General features: G+C 42.8%; 3 protein-coding genes and 5 non-coding genes across 9 annotated transcripts in view; 1 reads left to right on the top strand and 7 right to left on the bottom strand.

The window, feature by feature from the left end:
* Positions 1–2,667: 2,667 nt before the first annotated feature.
* On the bottom strand, positions 2,668–5,782 carry Snapc5 (small nuclear RNA activating complex polypeptide 5). The gene is made up of 3 exons (XM_021172983.2): positions 5,669–5,782; positions 4,472–4,561; positions 2,668–3,190 (listed from the first exon to the last, which is right to left on the bottom strand). The coding sequence occupies exons 1-3, from the start codon at positions 5,756–5,758 to the stop codon at positions 3,074–3,076; spliced, it is 297 nt and encodes a 98-aa protein (XP_021028642.1). The 5' UTR covers positions 5,759–5,782; the 3' UTR covers positions 2,668–3,073.
* Positions 5,783–6,557: 775 nt separating this feature from the next.
* Rpl4 (ribosomal protein L4) lies at positions 6,558–11,717 on the bottom strand. The gene is made up of 10 exons (XM_021172299.2): positions 11,642–11,717; positions 10,087–10,258; positions 9,796–9,902; positions 9,387–9,525; positions 8,893–9,017; positions 7,997–8,126; positions 7,588–7,744; positions 7,266–7,349; positions 7,053–7,173; positions 6,558–6,857 (listed from the first exon to the last, which is right to left on the bottom strand). The coding sequence occupies exons 1-10, from the start codon at positions 11,642–11,644 to the stop codon at positions 6,633–6,635; spliced, it is 1,263 nt and encodes a 420-aa protein (XP_021027958.1). The 5' UTR covers positions 11,645–11,717; the 3' UTR covers positions 6,558–6,632.
* On the bottom strand, positions 7,874–7,944 carry LOC115031993. Its single transcript, XR_003837644.1, has one exon. It is a non-coding gene; the product is annotated as a small nucleolar RNA SNORD18 (small nucleolar RNA).
* Positions 8,308–8,406, bottom strand: LOC115031995. The gene has a single exon (XR_003837646.1). It is a non-coding gene; the product is annotated as a small nucleolar RNA SNORD16 (small nucleolar RNA).
* Positions 9,172–9,242, bottom strand: LOC115031992. The gene has a single exon (XR_003837643.1). It is a non-coding gene; the product is annotated as a small nucleolar RNA SNORD18 (small nucleolar RNA).
* Positions 9,588–9,686, bottom strand: LOC115031997. The gene has a single exon (XR_003837648.1). It is a non-coding gene; the product is annotated as a small nucleolar RNA SNORD16 (small nucleolar RNA).
* Positions 9,980–10,047, bottom strand: LOC115031994. Its single transcript, XR_003837645.1, has one exon. It is a non-coding gene; the product is annotated as a small nucleolar RNA SNORD18 (small nucleolar RNA).
* A 407-nt stretch (positions 11,718–12,124) lies between the features above and the next one.
* Positions 12,125–25,641, top strand: part of Zwilch (zwilch kinetochore protein) — a 35,246-nt gene continuing 21,729 nt past the window's right edge. Inside the window, exons 1-7 of one of the 2 annotated variants that reach the window (XM_029481057.1) lie at positions 12,125–12,258; positions 16,516–16,567; positions 20,161–20,256; positions 21,151–21,269; positions 22,704–22,903; positions 24,239–24,309; positions 24,699–24,854. In XM_029481057.1, the coding sequence (XP_029336917.1) occupies positions 12,185–12,258; positions 16,516–16,567; positions 20,161–20,256; positions 21,151–21,269; positions 22,704–22,903; positions 24,239–24,309; positions 24,699–24,854 (768 nt within the window). In that variant the 5' untranslated portion in view covers positions 12,125–12,184. The remainder of the gene's footprint in view (positions 12,259–16,515; positions 16,568–20,160; positions 20,257–21,150; positions 21,270–22,703; positions 22,904–24,238; positions 24,310–24,698; positions 24,855–25,641) is intronic. The other variant, XM_021171821.2, reaches the window with a different exon arrangement.

Below are 25,641 nucleotides of genomic sequence, written 5' to 3'. Positions count from 1 at the left end.
GATGTAGAACTCCTGGCTCCTTCAGCGCTGTGTCTGCCTGCATGATGTCGTGCTTCCCACCATGATAATGGACTAAACCTCTTAAACTAAGCCAGCCCCAATTAAATGTTTTCTAAGAGTTGCTATGGTCATGGTGTCTCTTCACAGCAATGAAAATCCTAAGAATGATTTAGCCAGAGACTGTAAAAACAGGAACACAGCTAGAAGACATAAATACTATACTGTCTTATGAGGGTTTCTGTTGCCGATATGAACACTCTGACCAAAAGCAGAGAAGAAGGGGCTTATTTCAGCTTACGGCTTGTCTACCATCCACGGAACAGCAGGAACCTAGAGACAGAAACTGAAGCAGGAGGCCATGGAGGAGCCCTGTTTGCAGACCCTTTCTTATACTACCCAGGGGCGACACTGCTCACAGTAAGCCGCCTCCCATGTCAACCGTCGTTTAAGAAAATGTACACGTTGGCCCACAGGCCAATCTGATATAGGCAGTTTCCTAATTTAGGCTTCTTCTGAAATTACTCTAGCTTCGGTTGACATAAAAACTAGCCAAAAATGCCATTAGTAAGAGCATACTTGACTTTAATCCAGTACTTGGGAGGCAGGATTGGGTGGATCTGAGTTTGAGGCTGGCCTTATCTGTATAGTGAATTCTAGGACAGCTCAGAGTGTGTGGAGAGACCTTGTCTCAAAAGACAACCAACTCTTCTCATGCGAGACTTTAACAGTGATTCCTACCACCTTCCCAGGACCTGTGAATGAGTGGTCTCTACACAAGAGAACAACTGTAGGTGGGCATCTTAGGGTTTCTATTGCTGTGAGAAAACACCCTGGCCAAAGCAACTGTGGGAGGAAAGGGATAACTTGGCTTACATATCCCGAATCACAGTTTACTGAAGTAAACCAAGGCAGGCATTATTCAAACTCAGTGAACCCAGAAGCTGATGCAGAAGGCAATGGAGGAATGCTGCTTACTGGTTTAAGTATAGCACCCAGGTCTACCTTCCTACCTCAATAAGAAATGCCCTACAGGCTTGCCTAAAACCCAATCTTAAAGAGGCAGCTTCTCAGTTGAGGATTCCTCCTTTCAGATGACTTTGTCATGGTGACATAGAGCTAGCACAGTGGTGTTGGGAACCTGCCTGAGCAAAGTTGTAACTATTTCTCACAGAACATTCCTCAGTTCATGCAGCAGTAGGGCCTGCCTGCACTTCAAGCCATGCTCTCAAGAGGTCCATGTTGGTGTGAGAGCCTTCATGTTGGTCTGGTCAGTCTGCTGTACTCTGCTAGGAAATGGTTTCACTATTACAACTTAGCGACACCTTCCAGAAGAGAGGTATTCTCAGTGATGGCCTTGTCATGCTTTGAGGTGGCTGTAAAGTAAGAAAAAGAAGATGCAGAGCCTATGAATATTATTTGTAAGTACTGTTGCTGGGCAGTGGTGGCGCACACCTTTAATCCCAGTACTTGGGAGGCAGAGGCAGAGAGATTTCTGAGTTCAAGGCCAGCCTGGTCTACATAGTAAGTTCCAGGACAGCCAAGGCTACACAGAGAAACCTGTCTTGGGGGTGGGAGTACTGTTGTGCTATTATGTGGAACAGTTTGGATACCAGCACACTAGAAACTGGGTACCCCAGAAACATTTATAACTCTAGCTTTGAGAGCTTAAGATTTATGCACACGTACTTACACATGCTCCCACACAAGCAGAGTATATCCCTTTTTTTTTGTTTTTGGAGCAGGGTTTCTCTGTGTAGCCCTGGTTGTCCTGGAACTCACTCTGTAGACCAGGCTGGCCTTGAACTCAGAAATCCGCCTGCCTCTGCCTTCCAAGTGCTGGGATTAAAGGCGTGCGCCACCACTGCCCAGCGCAGAGTATATCCTTAAAACACCAGCAGCAGTCATGCGCAGGTGACATGATTCTCTGGACTTGTTGCCAAGCCCGACAACCTAAGTACAATCTTTGTAACTCCCATGGTGAAAGAGGAACCAACTTCCCCTGACTTCCATGTGCACAGAGTGGTACACATGTCCACACATACATACATGTGCACACAAAATAAGGCCATTTCATCGATATTCCTTGGTTTCTTTAGAATAGTGTATATACTGTGTTGTGTGTCAGCATCGGGGTGTATATGATGTATTTGGTGTGTTGAGCTGTGTGTGCTGATGGCCAGAGGTTGCTGGCAGTTCTCTTTTTTTTCTGTATAAATTTTTTGAGACAGGTTCTAAGTAGTCCTGGCTGTCCTGGAACTTGCTGTGTGGACCATCACACCTGACATTCTGTTTCTGCCTCCCATCACATCCCATGTGACTGCCCCTGGTAATGACTGAAATTTGTAGAGTGTTTGTCTTTTTCAGAGGAGAGATGGAATAGAGTGACTAACTGATCTCACTTAGCCTTATTCTCTAGTGGTTACGCCATGGTAAGACCTTACATTGTGTTTTGTTTTCATTCTCGTCCAGGCTGGCTTCTCAGCAGATGGCAATCTCTCTTGCTAGAGCATCCCAAAGCCTGGGACTGCAGGCATGTAAATGCCAAAGGTGGCTAAAACTCTGTGTCTTACTATGATCTTTTACATAATGATCAGATGTTATCTACTTTCCCCCATTCCTCTGGTAGTAAAATTGAACTGATTTATATATTGCAGCAGAAAAAAAAAATCAAAACAAAAAATTTTTTTATTTTTGCAGCTTGCTATTTAATCCCTTTTCTTGTGTGCTGGGATTGAGATGTGCTGGGCCTCTATGCCATTATAACTGTTCTCTTCAGACAGGTTTCTGAATGAATCAGAATTCATTGGTTTGGCTAGACGGGCTGGCCAGTGTGCTTCTGGGATCTGTTGTTCTTCCTATCCCCAGTGCTGGGGTTACAGGCATGTGACACTCTATGTTTTTATACATATTCTGGGGCTCCAAACTCAGGTCTTCATATTTGAATGTAGATACTTTGTGGGCTGAGCCTCTTCCATTCATAAGTCTATCTTTCACATAGGCCCTGCAAGATGACTTTGAAGAGATGAAGCACCCGAGACTTGGTTTGTATAACTACCCTGCCCTTGATCCCCCTTTACGAATCAGATTCTTCCTCCTCCTCTTCCTCCTCCTCTTCTTCCATAGGGCTCCTTGTACTCAGCTTCAGTGTAGTCTGATTTATTGTCACTTCATTGTCTACATGTAGGGACATCTGTGTAAAATAACAGCATTAGGATTATTGCAAAGGAGCCAAGCCTCAAAACAGCAAATGCTTTTAAAAATCAAATCTCATTTATGGAGTTGGAGAGATGATTAGCAGTTAAAGTACTTGTAGCCTGCAAGGTGATGGTGGTATACACCTCTAATCCCAGCACTTGGGAGGCAGAGGCAGGCGGATTTCTGAGTTTGAGGCCAGCCTGGTCTACAAAGTGAGTTTTAGGACAGCCAGGGCTACACAGAGAAACCCTGTCTCGAAAAACAAAACAAAAACAAAGAGTACTTGTTTCTTTTCCAAAAAGATCCAAGTTTGAGTCCTAACACCCATGCTGGATAGCTACAAGCCCCAACTCCAGGGTGTCTGATGTTCAATGGAGACTAACATGCATTCACACACACCTATAAAAATATCTTTATAGTTCAATTTTAGGTTCATCTTTTTATGACTTTCCTGTTTCTCATTTCTCCCATTCCTGGAAAGTGATGAGAATAAGTCCTTCATGTTTACTACGATGTTAACTTACCTACCATGATCTTTTAGAAATCATCAATAAAGTAACTGTGTAGGCTACCAAGCTTATAAAGAATTCTCAAAGCACGGTATATTCAGGAACAATGTATTGGCTTTGTTGAAGGCAGTTGGTAATCGTGAGTAGGGTAATACCTGCACCTCATTCTTAGCTTTGTACTTGAACCCACACTCACAGAGCAGCGACCATGACATAGTCCTAAAGAGAGCAGAGTTTCTAAACAGGATACGAGCGCACATGCCTGTAATCCCAGGAGGAAAGAAGAACATACGGGGGCTAGCCTGGGTACAAAAGACACTGCTTCAACACAAGCCCCACCACCTCTACCACAACAACCACTGCTAGCTTGTTGGGGTTCCTTTGAGTAGCTGGAAAGGATGGAGTAATCTGAGACCTGGGTAGGCGAGGCATACTGGTGTACACTAGAAGAGTAGAGGCTGCCTAAACTTGACAAAGTATAAAAGATAAGCTATTTCTGGATGATTAATATAGATTAGCTAATTACTGAACTACAAATTATGAGGGGCCGGAGATGCAGCTCAATGGTAGCGTACTTGCTTACCTTGTATGAAGTCCTAAGTTCAGTGTACAATAAATTCACCCAGGCCCCCAAATATATGAATGGTACTTCCCAAAGTCCTTTGGACTTGGTAATAATGTGCCATATAGCATTTGCCTGCCCAAAGAGCTCGGGCACAATGGGACTCTACACTTTAATCTGGAAGTCTGTACTTGACTAAACTTACATCACATAACTGTTCAGGTGCAGGCTGAGAAGACAGTGTCTCAGTCCTTCCTCGAGAATTTATCATGGATTGAAGGGCTAATTCTTCAACCTAGGAAAGAAAAGTCAAAGACATTTATTTCACTGAGTATTCTGCTGGATTACTATAGTGAGTGAATTCCACTAGATGCCATATAGGTTGACATCATGAGAACAAACTGCTTATGATCCCTGAACTGCTCTAGAAGGGCAGGGGGGCTTTACCTCCCACCCCTTTCTTTCCCCACGAAGAGGTCTTACTTTGTAACACTGGGTGTCCTGTAACTCAGTAGACCAAGCTGGCCTTGAATTTACAGATATCTACCTGCCCCTGCCTCCGAAGTGCTGGGATTAAAGGCAGGTGCCACTACACTAAGGTTAGAAATGTAGGGGGCAAGGGGATCATAAGTTTAAAACTAACCTGAGCTACACACTAGGTTCAAAGCATGCGTGGGTTACACAGGCGAGACCACTTCTGCCCTCCCTCACCCCAGGAGACAGCTGGTTCCACAGACACAGATGGATGTCCTAAGATTGAGTTTGTCTACTCATTAATGAGAAAGTAAAGGCAGAAGGCTAAAAAATGCACGTGTTTCCTGGTGCACCAGGGTAACTGTGTTTGGGCGGTCATCTTCAACACATGATCATTAGGTGCTTGTAAGAGGTTCTGTTGCAATAAGTGTGGGCAGTTCATAAATGCCCTGAGAAAAGCTGCACATCATTTTTATACCACAAGTATACAAGTTCAGTTTATAAAGGGCTCCTCTAATCCTCTTGTCACTTACATTTAAAGATCTTGCCCATGAGTGCTGACCAGGGATTACCATGATCATTTCACAGGGACCAAATTACCCCTATGTCTCGGACGTGATCAAAGCACACCTAAATCTGCATCCGAGTCATTCTCTGTTCCCAGAAGGGTTACTGGGAACTCAAGAGGACAAGTTTCTTTCCCAGACCTTATTCGCGCCTCAAGCAGGTCTGAGATTCAGTACTAGCATGACAACACTAAAGCCCCCTCTAGTGCATATAAACAACAGTAACCCGCAGCTGAGGCGTGCTGGGTCGGGGTGGATGCGGGCTCAGGAGCTAAACCTGCTCAACACCTAGTGGCCTGGAGCTGTACCGCCGCGCTCGCCGAGGTTCCCAAGGGGCTAGAGCTGGAAAGCTGTACGCTCACCTTGAGGCGGTTCAGTTGGTCGTGCAGAGCCGCCTTTAGACGCAGCAGGGTTTCCTCCTCCTTGCGGAGCTCCTGCAGTCTACTCAACATCCCCTTCCACTTCCTTAGGGCACCGCCTTCTACTGGGCGCGCTGTGATGACGTCACTTCCGACTCCGGAGACCAGCGCTGAGCTGCGTGCTTACCTTCTCATAGCTGTTTTCTGGCTTAGCTCCCAGGATCTGAAAGTGGAATCCCAAAGAGCGTGGAGACTCTTCAGTCCCTCGGTAATCCCTCACAATAAAACTGGGTAAATTGGCCCCACAGGCTTTAGGACAGCATTTATTTCAGCACCCAGTCACCTACTTTCCCAAGTGACTTTAATCTCTGCAAAGGCTACTTTTGCAGGCAGGAACCAAAATACCAAATACCTAAGCCTAGTAAGGACAGGAATGCTACTAAGCTTTAGGAACTCCCTTGTCCCAGGGAAAGTTTTTACCCACGCTCATCATTATCTATTAGCAGTTTTGACATCAAGGCAACAGGAAACGGAAGGCAATTCTAGGATGATCAGATTATTCAAAGAACACCACACCCCTACAGACACAGTAGCCATAGCTGCGGTAGTCACGCCATTCCCTTTACCATCATACGCCCTCTAGTGGCTACCATAATTACACACCATTCTTAGAACTTGGCCCCTAGCTGTTTATCCCAAGTTCAGTTTATAAAGTAGACTACCATGTGAAACAAAGCAGCCCAGAGAATGAAATTTTATTAAAAATAAAAATTTTGTCCTGTAATTCTGATGACCCAAGCTTGACCATGAAGTCCCACATCTTGCCACTTGTTCTTCAAAAGGTTAATTTCAAGGGGCTTGGAAATCTCCACAATCAAGAGTCACACAAGGGTTTGTCACCACATGTTTGATTTATTGAAATATGCTGTCTCTACTTGCTCTCTGGAATTTAACAATTTTTAATAGTTTATGCAGCTGGCTTCTTTTCCTCTGTGGTAGGCTTCTTCTCTGCTGGTTTCTTGGCAACCACCTTTTTCCCTGCAGGCTTCTGCTTCTTAGCATCCGCAGGCTTCTTTCCTTTCTTGCCTACTGCTGGCTTCTTCTCTGCAGTCCCCTTTTCTGGAACAACCTTCTCGGATTTGGTTGCCAGTGCAGTAGCTGCTGCTTCCAGCTTTTTCACACGAAATTTGTGCTGCAACAAAAACAAGTAGAAAATTAAGAATCTTATCTTCAATGAGCGCATTGTGGTTCACATCTCTAACCCCAGTACCTGGGGAGATAGAACCAAGTGTGTTGTGTGTGGTAGCCTGGTCTTCATAGTGAGTTCCTGTCTTGGAAGGAGGCAATCAAATCTTATAAAAAAAATTGACCCGCCAAACTGACTTACATTCCTGGCCTGGCGAAGAATGGTGTTCCTGCGCATAGTCTTGGCGTAAGGGTTCAGCTTCAACATGATCCTCAGGTTCTTCAGTGGATTCTTCTTCAAGACTCTGCGATGAATCTTCTTGCTATCAAGAGGTAGCATTCATTAATCAACATGTATCCCTTTAATAGTCAAGGGGTTGAATCAAGTGTTAGACTTTAAGTTTTAAAACTTTACCGTGGTGCTCGGAGGGCTCTTTGGATTTCTGGGCTTTTCAAGATTCTGCTAAGGTCGGTGTTCATCATCTTGTGCATGGGAAGGCTGGGGGAAAGCAAGAGACAAGTCCAAATTCTCATTCTCTTAACTGAACACAAAGCATTAAAAACTTTAATGTAAATGTTTCAAATCTCCAGATACAGAATAAACCTTTACATTTTATAATCACAGGCGAGACACATCCAAACAATGGAAAATGCAAATAAAAAGTGAATGCAGAACTTATGGAGAATGTTAGTGCACACATTAGTCATTGACGTGTAATAAGTAATGGAAAACTCACTTATAGTTACTCTTGAGGGAAGCAGCCTTTCGCCAAGTGCCATACAGCTCATCCAACTTCCGGAAAGCACTCTCCGTCCAGATGCAGAAACGCCCCACATGCCCACCAGGAGCAAGTTTCAAAATGTTCAGTTTGCTTACATTAAGCAGAGTGATACCTTTTAAGAGGAAAGCAGAATCAGGAAGCCTGCATGCCCAACAGGAGAAATACAACTTCTATGGCTCCTGGAGCTACCCAGGGCACTTAGAAGCTCAAGCCATCATGGTTGGTGTAGCTCACTCATGTAGGACTCAGAACTTCCACAATATCATGTTATTTCAGAAACACGGACCATGAAGTGGAATCTCATCATAACCAAGCTAAGTGAGCTTGCACAGAATAGGCAGTTAAAACATGTGCAAGGATTTACCAGGGATGTTCCGGAAGGCCTTGATGATGCCATTATCTTCATTATAGATGATGCAGGGCCCCCTGCGCTGGATCCGACGTCGGTTTCTCATTTTGCCCTTGCCAGCTCTCATTCTCTGAGAGGCATAGACCTATAAAGTAAGTAGCTTTAGTATTCTGATCAAGACTTTCCACATCCTCAATTTTAGCAAAACAAAAAACTGACTCAGCAGGCAAGGCAACTTTCAGCAGCCACACCTGACACTGTTTTATCTAAGAAATTCACAACTTTTTGTTACCACTTCATGTCTCAAATCTCAGTTAGTTATGAGCTGCTCAGCAATAATTTTCGTCAACCTTCTGATTCAGCTCACTGACAGCAGGCAACTGTCACTGAAAACAGAGTAAGACGCAAATTACAACATCATTGCAAACCCATCAAGCCCTTTCTGTAAAAAAAAAAAAAAAAAAAAAAAAGACAGCAAAAGACTTCTCCAAGCTATCTTTTTAGACATTCAAAAATGAGTATTTACAGCCGGGCGTGGTGGCGCACACCTTTAATCCCAGCACTCAGGAGGCAGAGGCAGGGGGATTTCTGAGTTTGAGGCCAGCCTGGTCTACAGAGTGAGGTCCAGGACAGCCAAGGCTACACAGAGAAACCCTGTCTCGAAAAAAACCAAAAAAGTATTTGCATGTCCACCTTCCTTAATGGAAATACTACAAAACGCCATCGACACCAGATAGATTACCTATAGGGAACTTGGGTTAACGCAACCACCCCTATCTTTGGTTCTTTGAAAGGAAGTTTCTATATCCAATAAAAACTGAAGCCACCCACCCATTAAACCTCAACGTATCCTTTGAACCCAAATCTGCCAGTATGGAAGATCCAGACGTCAGTGTATATGGTGAGCCTACCTTTTTGATGTCATTCCAAGCTTTAAGTTTCTTAAGCAGCTGAACAGCCTCCTTGGTCTTCTTGTAACCTTCAACCTTATCTTCAACCACCAGCGGCAGCTCAGGAACCTCCTCAATACGATGACCTAACAAAACCAATTTAATATTTAACAGCAAAGTCTCACCTTTCCCCCCAGAAACACTTTTCCATAACTCAAAAGATTCTTGTCTCTGCTTCCAGTGGCAGAAGTTTTAACTGTTTGCACCACACCCCAAAATAAACCATCATGCAATTTGCGCCAAATCAGAATTTCCACTAATATCATGCGTTTCAGAAACACGGACCATTAAGTGGAATTTCATCATTTTGACAGTTAAGAACATTGTAAGAATGATAGGAGACTACTATGCTAATTTAAGCATAAGTGGCCTTAGCAGGCACAGAGAAACAGAATTCACGAAAAAAATTTACTTAGGTCCAAGTTAAAACTAAATGTCACATCAAAGCATCGGACCTTTAGACATCACCAAAGCTGGTAAGGCTGAGGCAGCCAGTGCAGAACAGATGGCATATCGTTTTTGGGTTGTATTCACTCTGCGGTGCCAACGACGCCAGGTTTTGGTTGGTGCAAACATGCGTCCCCCACGACACATCTGTTTTCTTTGTCAAGAATTAAAATCTTTTTCAAATTTAGAAAATTAACAAGATTATTACTTGCTCAGTAACAATGTTCGTCAGCCTTCTGAACCAGCACACTGACAGCAGGCAACTGTCGCTGTTAACAGAGTAAGACGCAAATTACGACATCACTGCAAGTTCCCCCCCCACATCTCCAGATTTGTCTAGAGATATTTATTGGAGACTCTAGTATTAATTAGCCTAAGTCCAGTTGGTCAGTTGCCAAGAGCACTAATCAAGGATACATTTCCAAAGGCACCCTGGCCAGATCGGTGGGTCCCACCACCTCGAACTCTTGGAATTCGAGCCACAGCTCTGCCAGTACCCCAAGACTCAGCACTGGTCTGATGACCTAAAATTGGGAAGAACAAAAGGTTTAGGAACTAACTCATAACAAACCCATGACTTAAACTGATTCATGATAAAAGCAGTATCAGAATAGCCAAGGAAAATCACGTAGTTCAGAAACACGGACCAATGGAATCTCATCATTTACTGCAAAGTATATAACCACGCTGACGAATGCAAATCCATACCTGCCAATTCACTGACGGCATAGGGCTGTCTGTTGTTTTTCCTCAAGTTGGTGTGAACGAAGTTCACAATATCTGGTCGAATGGGAGCTTTGAACACAGCTGGCAAAGTGACATTCTTGCCAGATGACTCTCCCTTTTCAGAGTACACCGATATGAGGGGACGGGCACAAGCCTTGGAAGGAATAAAAAAAGTAACTAAAACAGAAGAAGTACCATCTATTTGAAACTCAGACTTAAAGCCCACATTATCAGTACTTGCAAACAGATATACGACTCCCTGGGGACTAGGACGGCAGATGTGAGACAGGAAATACAGAAAATGACAATAAAACCATACAATGTTGTAATAATGGATTCACTTGAAAATAATCAAGAGTACTTATAATGACAACGTTGGAGGCACATTCCCCCAATCATTAAATGTCGAGAGCTTCATATCTGGAGACAGATATGTAAATACTTGTAAAAGACTTGTAGAAGTAAAAGACTAACCCAACATTTGAGGCCATAGACAGGCCAATCTGTGGAACCAGTTTAAGGCTTGCTTTGCAGGAGACCCCAAATTCAAGCAACACAGAGTAAACCACCAGTGGGTTTATCATTTCAATAGTTTTACAGCAAAAGGACAACCTGAAAATCTATCAATTTTAATGAGAAACAAATTTGAAAGCATTATAAAAACTGTTCATAGATACTGTTTAGTGAGGCCATGTTAAATTAATTCTACCCTCACCAACTTCAGCAAAGCTTGCCTGCTCATTTGTCCAATGTTCTAGACCCCTTCAAATTCAGAAACATTTTGATACTTCAACTCTTTAAAGAGTCTTACCTGAAGATTCCACCAGCACTTAGGTCTGACCTACCTATCTCCCACGTGCCCTTCCAGGTACTAGACCATCTCTTCTACTATTCCCCCCTTTAAGTCATCACACACTAGGACATCCTATCTAGTCGATTTAACGATGAATCTAACACTGTCTCCAACTTACTGTGGTCAGAACAACCTTAACACACGTACAGATAAAGATTCGTGGTAAAACAATACACTAATTACTACTGAGAACTGGCTTAAGATTCAAAGGTCTAGATCACATCATATAAAGTAACGAAGACCTGCCTTTCCAGAAACTGTTTTAAAGAGGTGAAGGCAATCTTCCTGGAAAGCATAAATTCAGATATCCTTCAGCCCTTTTCTCTAAAGACAAGTTCTCCGGACTGAAAGCACATGACCCGCCACGGCCTGTGCGGAGTTGTCATCGGACGATCTCGAACCCCTGGCAAGTCTCTGGCATCAAAACGCTCGGCTTCCAGCAGCCCTGGAAAAGCTAAGAAAAGCTAAGATCCCAAAGGTTCCTCTGCCATCCACCCGGCGCTGTTGCCCACGTTGCCTCTAAGATGGCTGCCTCAGCGCCCACAACTCAGCTCCGGCCAGAAAAGGTGCTGGGTTTCCTTTCCCTCGTCTCCTCTCTGCAGATTCCATGTTCTGAACTTTCGCCCTCCTCCATAGCCGCCCCCCAGACCAGGGGGAAGCCCAGTGTAGAAGACCTCCACTCACCATGACGGGGAGAGGAGACGGCCACGCTCCTCTCTACCCGGCTGCTCCCACAGGAAAAGGAAAGACTTATCACTTGTGTTCTATATATCCTTCCACTCGTCTTCCGCATCCTGCCCCTTATCAAAAACAACTTAGAGACACAATCTATCTTTCTGCTCCATGAAAAATTTCAAAAAGTAATATTATTGCGTGACGTGTGTTAAAATTATGCATTCATTTTTTTAAAAGTTAAAAAGAGTGATTAAAAAGGAGGGACTCTTTTTCGCGGAATAATTCGTAACTCGTCACAACTCTCGCGAGAATTATCTTTCTCCTCATCCCGCCCACCCTCATCATAATGTCTCTTTTAGTCCATTTTTTTCCCCCTCTAACAGAAATTGGAGGCTTTTGGAATAGTAAATTGAAGGGATGCTCTACTAAATTAAATCAATGTGTTAGCGTTGAGTACAAACCGAACTTAAAGCGTGAAGTAGTTCCGGCGGGGCGGGGTCATGGCCTCTGACGTCATTGTCTGGGCGCGCAGTTCAGTTTAGCTTCTTAGCAATGGACGGAGGCCACGGCAGTATGTGGTCGCGAATGAACCGCGCGGCTGAGGAGTTTTATGCTCGTCTCCGGCAGTGAGTTGTGGTTGGGGAATGGGATGGTACTTGTCCCTCCCGGCCTTTGTATCCCTGCCGGTGGTGTTTGCCACAGCTAGCTGCCGGCTTTCCTGGACCCTGGGATGTGAGAGGCAGGCTGGGCTCTGCGGAGGCCTAGGCTACTGCCGGCCTCCCGAGTAAACACCCGAGCTTACCCAAGGGAGGCAAGATGGCAAGCAGTGTACGGATTGGACTGATGTACAGGCTTCTAAGTAGAGGCTCCTGGGACACAGCGATCTAGATGTCATCCGGCCTCAAGCTTTGACTGACTCCTCAGAAACGGACAGAATCCCCATCGACCCTCCTCGGCAGCCTCCTGATGCCGAGATGAGAGGCGTGAGCCGTGCCACAAATTCACTTTGTTCCCTCAGTGAAATGTTGCTCCAAGAGGATTCTGTCAATTTCTATATCCTGTATGAAAATCTAAGTCAGCGACTCATATCAGAATCACCCAGAGGGTTGCCAAAATATACATTGACTGGCTTAGCCTCTGAGATTTTTGATTTCGTAGGCCTGACGTGAAGCCAAAAGCTTTAATTCTAGGTTCAGGGTGTTGCTAGCTGGGTATAGCCCATTAGTCTCTAAATGCTATCATTTTTAACTGCCATTATTGCCCCTCCTCCTGTTTACAAAAGCAGTAATAATTTTTCACTACTACAGGAAAAGAACTAATTTGCTTTTGTTTTTCAAGATAGTTTCAGAGCCAGGGTTGGTGGCGCACGCCTTTAATCCCAGCACTCGGTAGGCAGAGTTCGAGGCCAGCCTGCTCTACCGAGTGAGTTCCAGGACACCCAGGGCTATACAGAGAAACCCTGTCTCGAAAAACAAAACAAAAAACAAACAAACAAAAAAGATAGTGTCTCTGTGTAACCCTGTCTGTCCTGAATCTACTTAGAGTAGTCTGGCCTTGAACTCAGAGATCCGCCTGCCTCTGCCCTTCTGGGTTAAAGGCAAGCGCCACCACTGCCCAGCTAAAACTAGTGGGTTTTAGTGGTTGGGTTTTTTTTTTTTTTCTGTTCTTGTTTTTTGTTGTTGTTGTTCCCCCCACACACACACACAGGGTTTCTCTGTGTAGCCCTGGCTGTCCTGGAACTCACTCTAAAGACCAGGCTGGCCTTGAACTCAGAAATTCACCTGACTGCCTCCCAAGTGCTAGGACTAAAGCCACCACGCCCAACAAAACTGGTGTTTTTAAAGAAGCTAATAATGTCTTTGAGCTCAGGAACTTGAGTTGTTTTTAATTGTTGTGGTATTTTGCCATGGTGTTAAGTACTTTATTGTTATTTTAAACCCAAGATCTCTGAGTTTGGACTTGTAAACATTGTGGCCCCATGTCCAATGTGCTGTCCTTACAGACATGTATCATAATGCCCAGTTTTTGAGGTTCTGGGAATGGCTTCACACATATTAGGCAAGCACTGTTATTCCCCAGTTATGTTCCCAGCTTCTATGGTTGTTTTATGTCTGTTTTATCACCTCCATTGATACAAATTCATTTAGACCCTTTATGCTTACTAACTGTTTCCTGGATGTTTTCATCTTTCCATGCATAAACTCTTTTCACTTAATGTATCCCTCACAGTGCCTACTGAAAAGTTTTTTGGGGATCTCAAGAGCTTCACCCCAAACTTAGGAAGAAATTACCATTCTTGCCAATGTGGCATTTAACTCCAGAATTCGTCAAGTTAAGAGTCCTAAACCTAAGAGATCAGCCAGCTTCTTTTCACCTTTCCCAGACTCCCAGCCACTTCTGTTGTTTTAATTCTTCGCTGAGGATCAGAGGTGGGGGTCTTGTGCATGCTAGACAAGTCTCGTTCTTGCCCATCTCCAGTGTTCTGTTTTGGGCCATTATCATGTCTCTGAAATGTTACAGGTGTTCCTGTCCTCTCAGAGTTCTCAGTACCCCATAACTGGTGGTTTACTCTGCATTCATTCAAGACTAGTTTTGTTTGCTGTCCCCAAGAACTAGCTAGAGTGTTTGATAAACAATTGCTGAATAACCAAGCAATATCCTTGAATTATATGTCAAAGACAACCATCTTTAAGAGAAAGTCACAATCTTGGGCCAGAGAGATGGTTCAGTAGCCACCAAACATCATGGCATGGGGCCCACATAGTGGAAAGAGAAAATATCTCAAAAATTGTTCTCTGACCTTGACAAACACATACACACACACACACATGCTTAAATAAATATAGTAAATAAAGAGTCTTGTGCAATATAACAAAAGTTGACCTATCAGGCTTTTTTTTTTTTTTAAGATTTATATTTATTATTGTATCTAAGTACACTGTAGCTGTCTTCAGATGCACCAGAAGAGGGCATCAGATCTCATTACAGATGGTTATGGGATTTGAACTCAGGACCTTCAGAAGAGTAGTCAGTGCTCTTAACTGCTGAGCCATCTCTCCAGCCCTCAGGCTTGTTTTTTATGTTTCTAGATCAATTAGGTCAAGCATCAGATCAAAAGATGCAAAGTATTTTTATAATTGTGTACTTTGAGATCACTGCTAAATGCGTTAGGAAGCTGAGCAGTGCACTTCTGCTGATCCACACAACTCCAGCTGTGGTGACTTCTGCTGACCCACAGCTCTCCACAACTCCAGCTGTGGTGGGAGGGTGCAGTGTCCTATTCTGGCCTCTGAAGTTACATGCTCACCCCAAATCCCTAATTAAAAGGGCAAATCTCTCTTTTTTTTTTTCTAAGTCCCAGACTTTTTTCTTCAAGGCAGGGTTTTCCTTTTTAGCCCTCACTATCTGGACCACTACCTGGCTAGAAACTTTTTAAGATTTATTTGTTTTATATGTGTGAGTACACTGTTGCTGCCTTCAACGACACCAGAAGAGACCATCAGATGGTTGTGAGTCACCATGTGGTTGCCGGGAATTGAACTCAGGACCTTTGGAAGAGCATTCTGTGCACTTAACCACTAAGCCATCTCTCCAGCCCATAAAAACTTTCTTAAATGATACTTAAATTTATATTAGAGGCTTTTATCTTTTTAGTTTAATTTTGTTTGTTTGGTTTGTTTTTTTTTTTGGTTTTTCGAGACAGGGTTTCTCTGTGTAGCTTTGGCTGTCCTGGAACTCACTTTGTAGACCAGGCTGGCCTTGAACTCAGAAATCTGGCTGCCTCTGCCTCCCAAGTGCTGGGATTAAAGGCGTGTGCCACCACGCCCGGCTTGTTTTGTTTTTTAAACTGGTTCCCAATTGTGCAGCCTGAGTTGCCCTGGAACTTGTCAGATCCCTGCTTCAGCCTTGCAAATGTTGGAATACAGGTGTATTCCATCTCCAGCAGATCTTTACATTTTTAGGTTTGCTTATTTGTTTTTTTTTTGTTTTGTTTTGTTTTTTTGTTTTTTGTTTTTTGTTTTTTTTGGTTTTTCAAGACAGGGTTTCTCTTTATAGCTCTGGCTGTCCTGGAGCTCACTTTGTAGACCAGGCTGGCCTCGAACTCAGACAATCCGCCTGCCTTTGCCTCCCGAGTGCTGGGATTAAAGGTGTTCGCCACCACGCTCGGCTGCTTATTTGTTTTTAAATTAATGAATCTGAAGGGATGGCCCAGGTGCTAAGAGCACTCATTACTCTTCCAGAGAACCAGAGTTTGGTTGCCATAGCCCACAGCAGGTGTCACCGTCTTCTGTCACTCCAGCTCTAGAGCAGTGCCCTCTTGGGTACTTGCACATTCATTACCCACTCCCCTTACATATATACACATAATCAAAAGCATTTGTTTATATTTATTTGTTTTGTGTATGTTTTGTCTATGTGTGTGCATGTGGGCTGGTTCATGCTTGGTGCCTGCAGAGGTCAGAAAAGGGTGTCATACAATGGAACCTGGAGTTAGAGGTAAGGTTATCAGCCATCATGTGGGTGCTGGGATCTGAACCCAGGTCCTCTGCAGGAGCAACAGTGCTTTAATCCTGAGCCATGTCTCTAGATCCCCCCCCCCCCCTCCAAGAATTATTCTAAGAAAAAGTGTCACTATGTATCCCTGACTGGCCTGGAACTCAGATCTGCCTACTTTTGCTGGGATTGCAGCATGCCCCACCCCCACTCCCCATGCCACCCTCCTTTATCCTTAACCTAATTGTTTCCTTTCTGCAGCTATCCTTAGCGCTGTTGTAAGGACTAAGCTTTCTCCACCAATGTGTAAATAAAAGTACTGGCTGATCTCTGAGTTTAATAATGGAGATCCTGCAGCTCTGTTTTTCACATGTGGTTTTGCATTTCAGGGAATTTAATGAAGAGAAGAAAGGAGCCTCTAAAGACCCATTCATCTATGAGGTATGAGCAGTTTATTTGGGTTTAAACACAATGACCCTAAAATCATAGTGTTTTTAAATCAGGTTTTTGAAACTACATAGGATGAATTTGACCCTTTTAGGAGATGGTTCTATGAGTTTTCAGAAATACCTTCAGGAGTGCAGCCATGTCTGTTATCAAAGTGTAGAGTATTACCTGTCCAAACCTATGCCCATGACCCTGTTTAAGCGTTTCCATAGGTCTCTATACCTACAGCTGCTCAGTTTCTCTCCCCATAGTTTCCCATTTCCCCAATGTCAGTAAATAAAATAGATGAGCCGGGCGTGGTGGCGCACGCCTTTAATCCCAGCACTCCGGAGGCAGAGGCAGGCGGATTTCTGANTTCNAGGCCAGCCTGGTCTACAAAGTGAGTGCCAGGACAGCCAGGGCTACACAGAGAAACCCTGTCTCAAAAAAAACCAAAAAATAAATAAATAAATAAATAAATAAAAAATAAAATATATGGTTTCTTGACTTTGGCTTTCTTTTTCTTACTTCTGCTAGGATTAAAGGCGTGTGCCACCACTGCCCGGCAGAGTTAGCTTTTTAAATGAATGTATGTATTTGAGATTCATCCTGTTGCTATGTTTCAGTAAAGACACTTAGGTGGTTTCCAGATTTTACAAATACGAATATGGTTGCTTATAGATTTATTAAGAATCTTGGCTCGGTGTGGTGTCATCCAGCTTTAACCCCAAAATTCAGAAGGCAGAAGCAGGCAGATTCTTGAGTTCGAGGTCAGCGTCTTCTTCAGAACTAGTTTTAGGACAGCCAGGGCTACACCAGGAAACTCTGTCTTGGAAAAAAAAAAAAAGTGCTATGTATTAGATGTTCCATAGTTAAATTCCTCATAGGAGGGAATATAAAACCTGTATCTGTGATACATAGAACCAATAAATTATTAAAAGCCAGTCTAAGGGCTGGAGAGATAGCTCAGTAGTTAAAAGCACTTGTTGCTCTTGCTGGTTGTTGCTCAGTCCCAGCACCCACACTGTAGCTCACAACTGTCTCTTATTCCCAATCCCAGGGAATCTGATGCCCTCTATGACTTCTGAGAGCACTGGACACACACATGTTGCAGACATACATGCAGGCAAAATACACGTAAAGTAAAAATAAATTATCTAAAATTAAAAAAAAAAAACCAAGGAGGGGGAAATAATTATTAATAAAGATTAATACATATGTACATATCTATATTTATATAGATGCATGGGTAAAATATTTATAAAAAATCAAAAATCACCAGGAAGGGCAAAAACTGTGATAGAAAAGACGAAGGACATGAATGAAAATCACAAGTGCAGTTCTCCTTCACTGTCAGAGTTCCCACTAAGCAAACTCAACACGCACAGCCCCACCAAGTGTGCCCTCTCGGAGTTCTTCCTGTTCAAGGTCCACATTCTTCTCCCATAGCTGCAGTAGAAAGGATTACAGTTGGGCAGCCTCAGATTGAAGTTGATTCTCTCACAGTTTTGAGGACTAGAGGTGTGAAATGATGGTATAGGCAGGGTATACTCCTGCTGAAGGCTTCAGGTAACAGCCCTTCCTGGATTCTGCCTGACTTGTGGTTTCTAGAAGTCATGGTGTTGCCCCAACACCTGCCTCCCTAGGCACATGGGTTTTTGGTTTTTTTCTCCCTTGTGTCTGTTATCTCTGAATCTCTTCTGTAAGAATAGCAGTCATTGAGTCTAGACCCTACTCCCTAACTCAGTTAATTTCTGCTTGACAATGACATCTGCATATAAGGTCAGGTTCACAAGGATTGAGGTTAGTGCTTCCAGGTATCCTGAAAGAACACAGTGCAGCCTAGAATAACTGAAACTTAGAGGCTAGATCAACAGTACCCTTGGTTCTCTGAAAGTAGTCTTTGCCTACTCTGTGGGTTGTTTCTTCCACCCTTTCCAATCCCTAATTCCAGATAAGAGAGGAAAAAAGGATAGAGAGGAAAGGGGGCAACATTATTATTAGACTACGTCCTGATGATTAGGGGCATTGAATTCCTTGGGGTAAGTTTGATATTCATCATCAGGATATCTAATTTCTTCTTCTTATACTTCATTGTGTTGACTGGGTTTTCTGACATATTTGAAGGGCAATTTGATTGTACCATTATGATTTTACATATTGTACCAATATGATTTTAGGTGTTCATTCTAAGAAAGTAATTCATGAATGTTTGCTGTCTATTGTTTTATTACAACACTTAACTGGAAACTACCAAAAAATAACATTTACAGAATTGCTATATACCAGCTGTGGTCTTAGTTATCCACAGATCCTTAATAACAGGGAAAGCAATTCATGATGTGAAACCATTAGAACATGTCATCTTTATATGTGAGTCATACTGGCATATCTATTAGATGAGTACAATAACTGACTCCCCAGAACCCACATGGAGGTGGAAGGCGAGAATAGCTCCTGCAGGATGTCCTAGACCCCCACATGTGCACCCAGGAACACACACAGTCATACACATACATAGTACATGTTTTTAAAAGAAGAAAAGTAAAAAGCTGCTTTTATGTTTTTGTACAATGTATGTATAGTACATTGGAAACAAGAAGATACTTGTGAACTAAATTTGTACAGTTTTATAGTCCAGTAGAAGAAAGGATAATAGTCTTTCTACATTATTCTGTGATTAGAGGAAGATGTCAGTGAAGGTATAAGCAAACGGGGCTTTACAAGGCAGCCATTTCAGGTAGATGTTCATGTGTGGATAGAGGGCAGATAATAAGCTAGTTTTTCTTGTGTATGTGCATGTACATGTGCCTATGGTCAAAAACTGAATTGATATCCACCTTGGTTGTGACAGGGTCTCCTACTTAATCTAATACTCCCTACTTGGCTGTACTGACTGGCCAATGAGCCCCAGAGGTCTCTAGTTTCTGCCTCCCCAGGACTGGGGCTACAGATCTATGCCCTGTGCACAGCTTTACCTGGGTGTGCTTAAGCCACAAACTCTACCAGCTGAACCATTTCTCCAGCTCATTTTGCAGTCAGGTTTTCTTTTTATTATTTATATAAGTATATGAGTACACTGTAGCTGTCTACAGACACACCAGAAGAGGGCATCAGATTTCATTACAGATGGTTGTGAGCCACCATGTGGTTGCTGGGAATTGAACTCAGGACCTCTGGAAGAGCAGTCAGTGCTCTTAACATTGAGCCATCTCTCCAGCCCCTTTAGTCAGGTTTGTTTTCTTCCTTCCTTCCTTCCTTCCTTCCTTCCTTCCTTCTTCCCCCCGCCCCCCTTTTTCTTTATTGTAAGTACACTGTAGCTGTCTTCAGACACACCAGAAGAGGGCGTCAGATCTCATTACAGATGGTTGTATGCCACCATGTGGTTGCTGGGATTTGAACTCAGGACCTTCAGAAGAACAGTCAGTGCTCTTAACCGCTGAGCTATCTCACCAGCAAACCTTTAGTCAGGTTTTCTAAACATGAGAAATGGCATGGCCAAATAAGTGAACCCTTTTAAAATATTTTGCATAGTTCCTTTTTAGTAATTTGCATGTAACAGGTCTGTAGTAGTTAAATATAGAAACACTGCAATCTGTTTTTTGCAGACTGATGTACAAGTGCAGTTGATCAGCAAAGGCCAACCAAGTCTTCTGAAAACTATTCTAAATGAAAATGACTTAGTGTTTCTTGTGGAAAAAGTGGTAAGTATTGGGTATTGGGGTTTGTCGTTAACTCTTAGTAGCCACATTTGCCTTTTTTTTTTTTTTTTTTGGAATAATTTCGTACAACTGTTTTCCTGTTAATGAAAGTGTACACATTCTTTTAGGAGTAAGCACAGTGCTTTCTACTGAAATATAATGCCAACAATAGATATGTACATAATACAAACTTTCATGATAGATCCATTAAGGAAAAAAAAAAAAAAACAAAGCTAGGTGTGCCTTTAATCCCAGAACTTAGGAGGCAGAGGTAGGTGGCTCTACAAAGTGAGTTCCAGGACAACCAGGGCTACACAGAGAAACCCAGCCTTGACTAATGAATGAATGAATGAATGAATGAATGAATTGAATAAATAAATGAACAAACAAATAATCGGGAGTAGAGGGCCACTGTGGCTGAGTGTGGTACGGCATACCTGTGATCCCGGCATAAGGACCTTGTTTCTGAATAATCAAGGTAAAATTGAGGCCTGAGTACTCGATGCTCATAATCACAGAAACAGGTTGTTCCATTTGGGAAATGAAAGATACTTACATATCTGGGCATCTCCCATGGGTCTCCTGTGATGTTCCCTTAGCTCATCATTCTGTGCCTGTTACAGCACTTTTCTTCCATCATCAGATTCTCCCTTTACAGGAAGGAACTACAGTCTTTGAGGGCTGAAAGATGGCTCGGTGGTGAAGAGCACCTGCTTCTCTTGCAATGGACTTGGTTTGGTTTGCAGCATCCACATGGCAGCTCACTATTGCCTGTAACTCTAGTGCCAGTGATCGTAACTGCTGAGCCATCTCTCCAGCCTCCTGTGTAGTTATTTTCTAACACAAAAGATAATTGACTCTTACATCTTATTAAATAATCTAAAACACTTTTTAAAGGTTTTGGAGAAGGAAGAAACAAGTCAGGCTGAAGAACCGCAGTCTGAAGAAACTGCTATTTCTGACCTCTCTGCCGGTGAAAATACTAGGCCACTGGCCTTAGCTGTTGGGAGAGCAAGGTAAGTTACGTTGGGTTTTTTGTTTGTTTTGGTTTTTGGTTTTTCGAGACAGAATTTCTCTGTGTAGCCATGGCTGTCCTGGAACTCATCTGTAGACCTGGCTGGCCTGCCTCTGCCTCCCAAGTACTGGGATTAAGGGTGTGTTCCATCCACCACTGCGCAGTAGTTAAGTTGATTTTTTTGTTTGTTTTGTTTTTGTAAGTGTAGAGTTAGGGATAGAGAATGGGATTTGATAGGATTTGAGTTGGAAACATTGTTGGGGCTGAGTATATAAGTTGTGTGTGTGTGGTGTGTGTGTGTGTGTGTGTGTGTGTGTGTGTGTGTGTGTGTGGTATGAGTGTTTAAACAGATTTCTCTGTGTAACCCTGGCTATGCTAGATCTCACTTTGTAGATAATGCTGGCCTCAAACTCACAGAGATCCACCTGTCTTTGCTTCCTGAGTGCTGGGATCAAGGGTGTGTGCCAACTTTCCCCAGCATGCTTGTCTCACAGAGTTCTGGAGATGGAACTCAGGTTCTTAAGCTTGCAAGGCAAACACTATCAACTGAGCTGTCTCCCTAGCCCCTAGCATTTCTTGTTTTTTTTATTTCTTCATGCCTTTCATATCACCCTAAGATTTTTGTATTTACTTTTTAAGTTGAATGCCTTAGAACTTCCTTTCTTAATATCTGATAGTAAATTCTTTCTATCTCTTGAAAAAAAGAGAAATTTAGGCTGCATTGTTTTAGTTGATCTTTAATTTTGATATATATATATTTATGTATTTTGAATGGTAACTTCTGTATACCTTAAAAACCAGTTATTTTGATATGTCTACGTTGTCATTCATTTTCTCTTTCAACAATTATAGATTTATATGTTCAAAGCAGTATATGATACATATGTATACAATATAATATATGCTGTTAAATTGTCACAATTATATGTGATACATTTTTTACCCAATATTCATAACCTTAAATGTTTAATTTATGCAGATGTGTGTATATGTTTGTGAGAGAGGGAGAAAGGAAGGACTAGGCATGGTATGTGCATGTAAGGCTTCTGTGGATGCCAGAAGTATTGGATATCTCTAGTGCTGGCGTTACAGGCCGTTCTAAGCTGCCCAGTGTGGGCACTGGGAACTGAACTCTGGTCTTCTGCAAGAGTAATGCATGTTCTTACCTGCTAAACCGTCTCTCTAGACTTGTAGCTTTTAGAGAATATAGTATACCCTATTCTTCTCTTGCTGAGATATATAAACATACATGTATTCATGCATTATTTTTCTTCATTTCCAGATTGTTGTTTGTGTGAGGGTGGGTGTTGCTGGGGCTTGAGCTCGGTGTTCCCCACGAGCCAAGCGTGTGTTCTATCACTGAGCCGCACCTTCAGCTTCAAAGATAATATGTGTTGCCATTTTTTAATTTGTTTTCCTATTCCTTGTTTTCAAGGCAGTTAATTGGGCTTTATACCATGGCTCACAATCCTAATATGACTCATCTGAAGATTAAGCAGCCAGTGACAGCCCTTCCTCCTCTTTGGGTGAGATGTGACGGTTCAGATCCTGAAGGTACCTGTTGGCTAGGAGCTGAGCTCATCACAGCAAATGACGTCATTACAGGTGTCATCCTGTATGTGGTCACTTGTAAAGGTGAGTGCTCACTCTCCCTATGTTTATTTGCCTAGCTGTTTAGTGCGATTTCTGGGCTTCCATATAGGACGGGAGTGAAACGTGCAACATTGAACCTTAAGTTTGTGCTCAACAGCAGGGAGGGGGTATTGTAGAAACTCACAAATGTTTTATGCCTGCTTTGTTGGGGTTTAATTTAATTTGTACTTTTTAACTTAAAAATTACCTTTTTGGATGGAGTGGGTTGAGGCAAAGTTGTCCTTGAACTTAATTATTCTCTGTTTCAGCCATAGTATAAAGCTCAGGTATTCATGATTATACGTGAATACCACCACACAGACTTTTTCTTTTTTAAACATTAGTTCTTTGTGACTCAGGCTCGGCTTAAATACGCTGGCTCAAACAGTTGGGACTACAAGTCCATACCAGTATGCCTAGCTATTTAATTTTTCATAAATATTTCTTGATGTATACATTTGTTTTGTTCATTTATTGTGGAGTGTCATTATAGCCCAGTCTTGTCTCAAATTCAATATCCTTCTGTCTCAGTCTCCAGAGTAGCGAGGATTTTAGATATGAGTTTCCATGCTTGGCTTTAATTATATTCTTTTTAAAACAAGGTCTCACTATATGTAGCCCAGGTAGCCCTGAACTCAGTACATAGACCAGAGTGGTTTGGAACTCAAAGAGATCTTGAGTGCTAGGATTTAAAGGCAGCATGTGTTATCATGCCAAGCTTTTGTTTTGTTTTGTTTTAATTAAAAATAAATTTCTTTCATACAGTATATTCTGATCACAGTTTCCTCTTCCCCAAATTTCAGATCTCTCCCCTTTCCCTAGCCACTGAATCCCACTTTTCTTTCTCTCTTTAGCACCTTTTTTGTTTGTTTGTTTATTTGTTTGTTTAGGGTTTTTTTTTTAAGATTTATTTATTTATTATATGTAAGTACACTGTAGCTGTCTTCAGACACCCCAGAAGAGGGCGCCAGATCTCGTTACGGATGGTTGTGAGCCACCATGTGGTTGCTGGGATTTGAACTCTGGACCTTCGGAAGAGCAGTCGGGTGCTCTTACCCACTGAGCCATCTCACCAGCCCCTGTTTAGGGTTTTTTTTTTGTGTGTGTTTTTGAGCCAAGATCTCACTCTGCAGCTCAGGCTGTCCTGGAACTCTCACTCTATAGGCTAGGCTTGCCTTGAATTCAGAGATCTGCCGGCCTCTGCTTTCCAAGTGCTAGGATTAAAGGCATGTGCCACCACCACCTAACATAACTTTCTAGTTTTAGCAGTATAATTTGGCATTAAATCAACCTTTCTTTCTTCCTTCCTTTCTTTCTTTGTTATCTCATGTCCTGTAGCTGATAAAAATTACTCTGAAGATCTGGAAAATTTAAAAAATTCACACAAGGAAAGCCATCACGTGTCTGCTGTGAGTATTTACTAGCTTCCTTACACAGTGTTTAGTTGATCTGTAGTCCGCGCTTAACAGCTCTCTTCTTTCTCTCACTATGACGAGATGTTTCTCTGTAGTGTCAGGGTATTTGTCTTTATTTTTATATCAGCCAGGACAGAGTTATCCCTTGCTATCTGGGGGGTTGGTTGTAGGACCATGCTCAGTCCTCAGATATGGGACTCACATGCTTTATATGTGCTCCCTCTTTTGGCTAATGTTTGTGGCTTAAAAGAATTGTCTTTTTTTTTTTTTTCCATTTTGATGACAGGGTTTTTTTCCCGTTTGGGGGCAGAAGTCAAGGTGATTTTGATAATGTTTTGGTCCCATGAAGCTGATGCTGTTGCTCTCCTGTGCCCTGTCTTCAGGTGACAGCCAGAGGCTTTGCCCAGTATGAGCTCTTTAAGTCTGACGACTTGGATGACACTGTTGCCCCATCACAAACTACAGTCACGCTGGACCTTTCCTGGAGCCCTGTGGATGAGATGCTCCAAACCCCTCCCCTGACTTCAACTGCAGCTCTGGTAGGAATGGACCCTGTCTTCTCTTAGGTTGCTCGGGCTCCTGAGTAGTGGCACATTACGTGTTTCTTGCTAGTGCTGTATGTATACTTTCAGCCTTGACATTCGCTGGGTGTTAGGCTGTACCACACAGAAAATCTTGGCTGACTTCCGAGGTCTCACCAGACAACTAACGGAGGTTTGCCAAGTAAGCTGAGCTGTCAGTCGCTTACAGTCCTGATACTATGGAGCTTTACTTTTAAGAGGTGATTGCAGTCTCTTTGCGTGGTGTCTTAAGAGAAGTCAAGCCAGGCGTGGTGGCACACGCCTTTGATCCCATCACTCAGGAGGCAGAGCCAAGGGGATCTCTTGAGAATTTGAGGCCAGCCTAGTCTACATAGTTCCAAGACAGCCAGAGCTACATACCAAGACCCTGTCTCAAAACAAAACAAACAAACAAAAAAAACCCTCTTTAAGCCCTTACCTTTCTTACTCTCTAGCCCTCCTTCTCTCTTTCTCTTCCCCCTCTCTCCATGTGGCCATGGCCACTCTCTCTCTCTCTCTCCTTCTACTTTCTCTCTTTTCCCCTGCCTTTCTACAATAAAGCTTTAAAACCATTAAAAAAAGAAAGAAATTAAAATTGCTAACAAAAAGCTTAAGTTCTCAAAATTTTAAGAATAGAACCTGTTGAACATTCAGTCAAAAAATAAGAAATAGCCGGGCGTGGTGGCGCACGCCTTTAATCCCAGCACTCGGGAGGCAGAGGCAGGCGGATTTCTGAGTTCGAGGCCAGCCTGGTCTACAAAGTGAG

The sequence above is a fragment of the Mus caroli genome, chromosome 9 (genome assembly GCF_900094665.2).
Source record: "Mus caroli chromosome 9, CAROLI_EIJ_v1.1, whole genome shotgun sequence".
NCBI classification, from domain to species: Eukaryota; Metazoa; Chordata; class Mammalia; order Rodentia; family Muridae; genus Mus; species Mus caroli.
Note: the sequence above shows the minus strand (reverse complement) of the source record. Positions and strands in the feature narration are given on the sequence as shown.

Bases quoted from the DNA above. Each gene is read 5' to 3' on its own strand.
- Rpl4 (XM_021172299.2), bottom strand. The intron at 9,903-10,086 runs GTATGGATTTGC...TCCCAATTTTAG, and splicing joins TGCCGTCAGTGAATTGGCAG to GTCATCAGACCAGTGCTGAG. The intron at 9,526-9,795 runs GTATCCTTGATT...CAAAGAAAACAG, and splicing joins GCCAGGGTGCCTTTGGAAAT to ATGTGTCGTGGGGGACGCAT.
- Snapc5 (XM_021172983.2), bottom strand. From the start codon at position 5,758: ATGTTGAGTAGACTGCAGGAGCTCCGCAAGGAGGAGGAAACCCTGCTG. The intron at 4,562-5,668 runs GTGAGCGTACAG...TTTCTTTCCTAG, and splicing joins ACCAACTGAACCGCCTCAAG to GTTGAAGAATTAGCCCTTCA. The intron at 3,191-4,471 runs GTAAGTTTAGTC...TATTTTACACAG, and splicing joins CACCTGAACAGTTATGTGAT to ATGTCCCTACATGTAGACAA.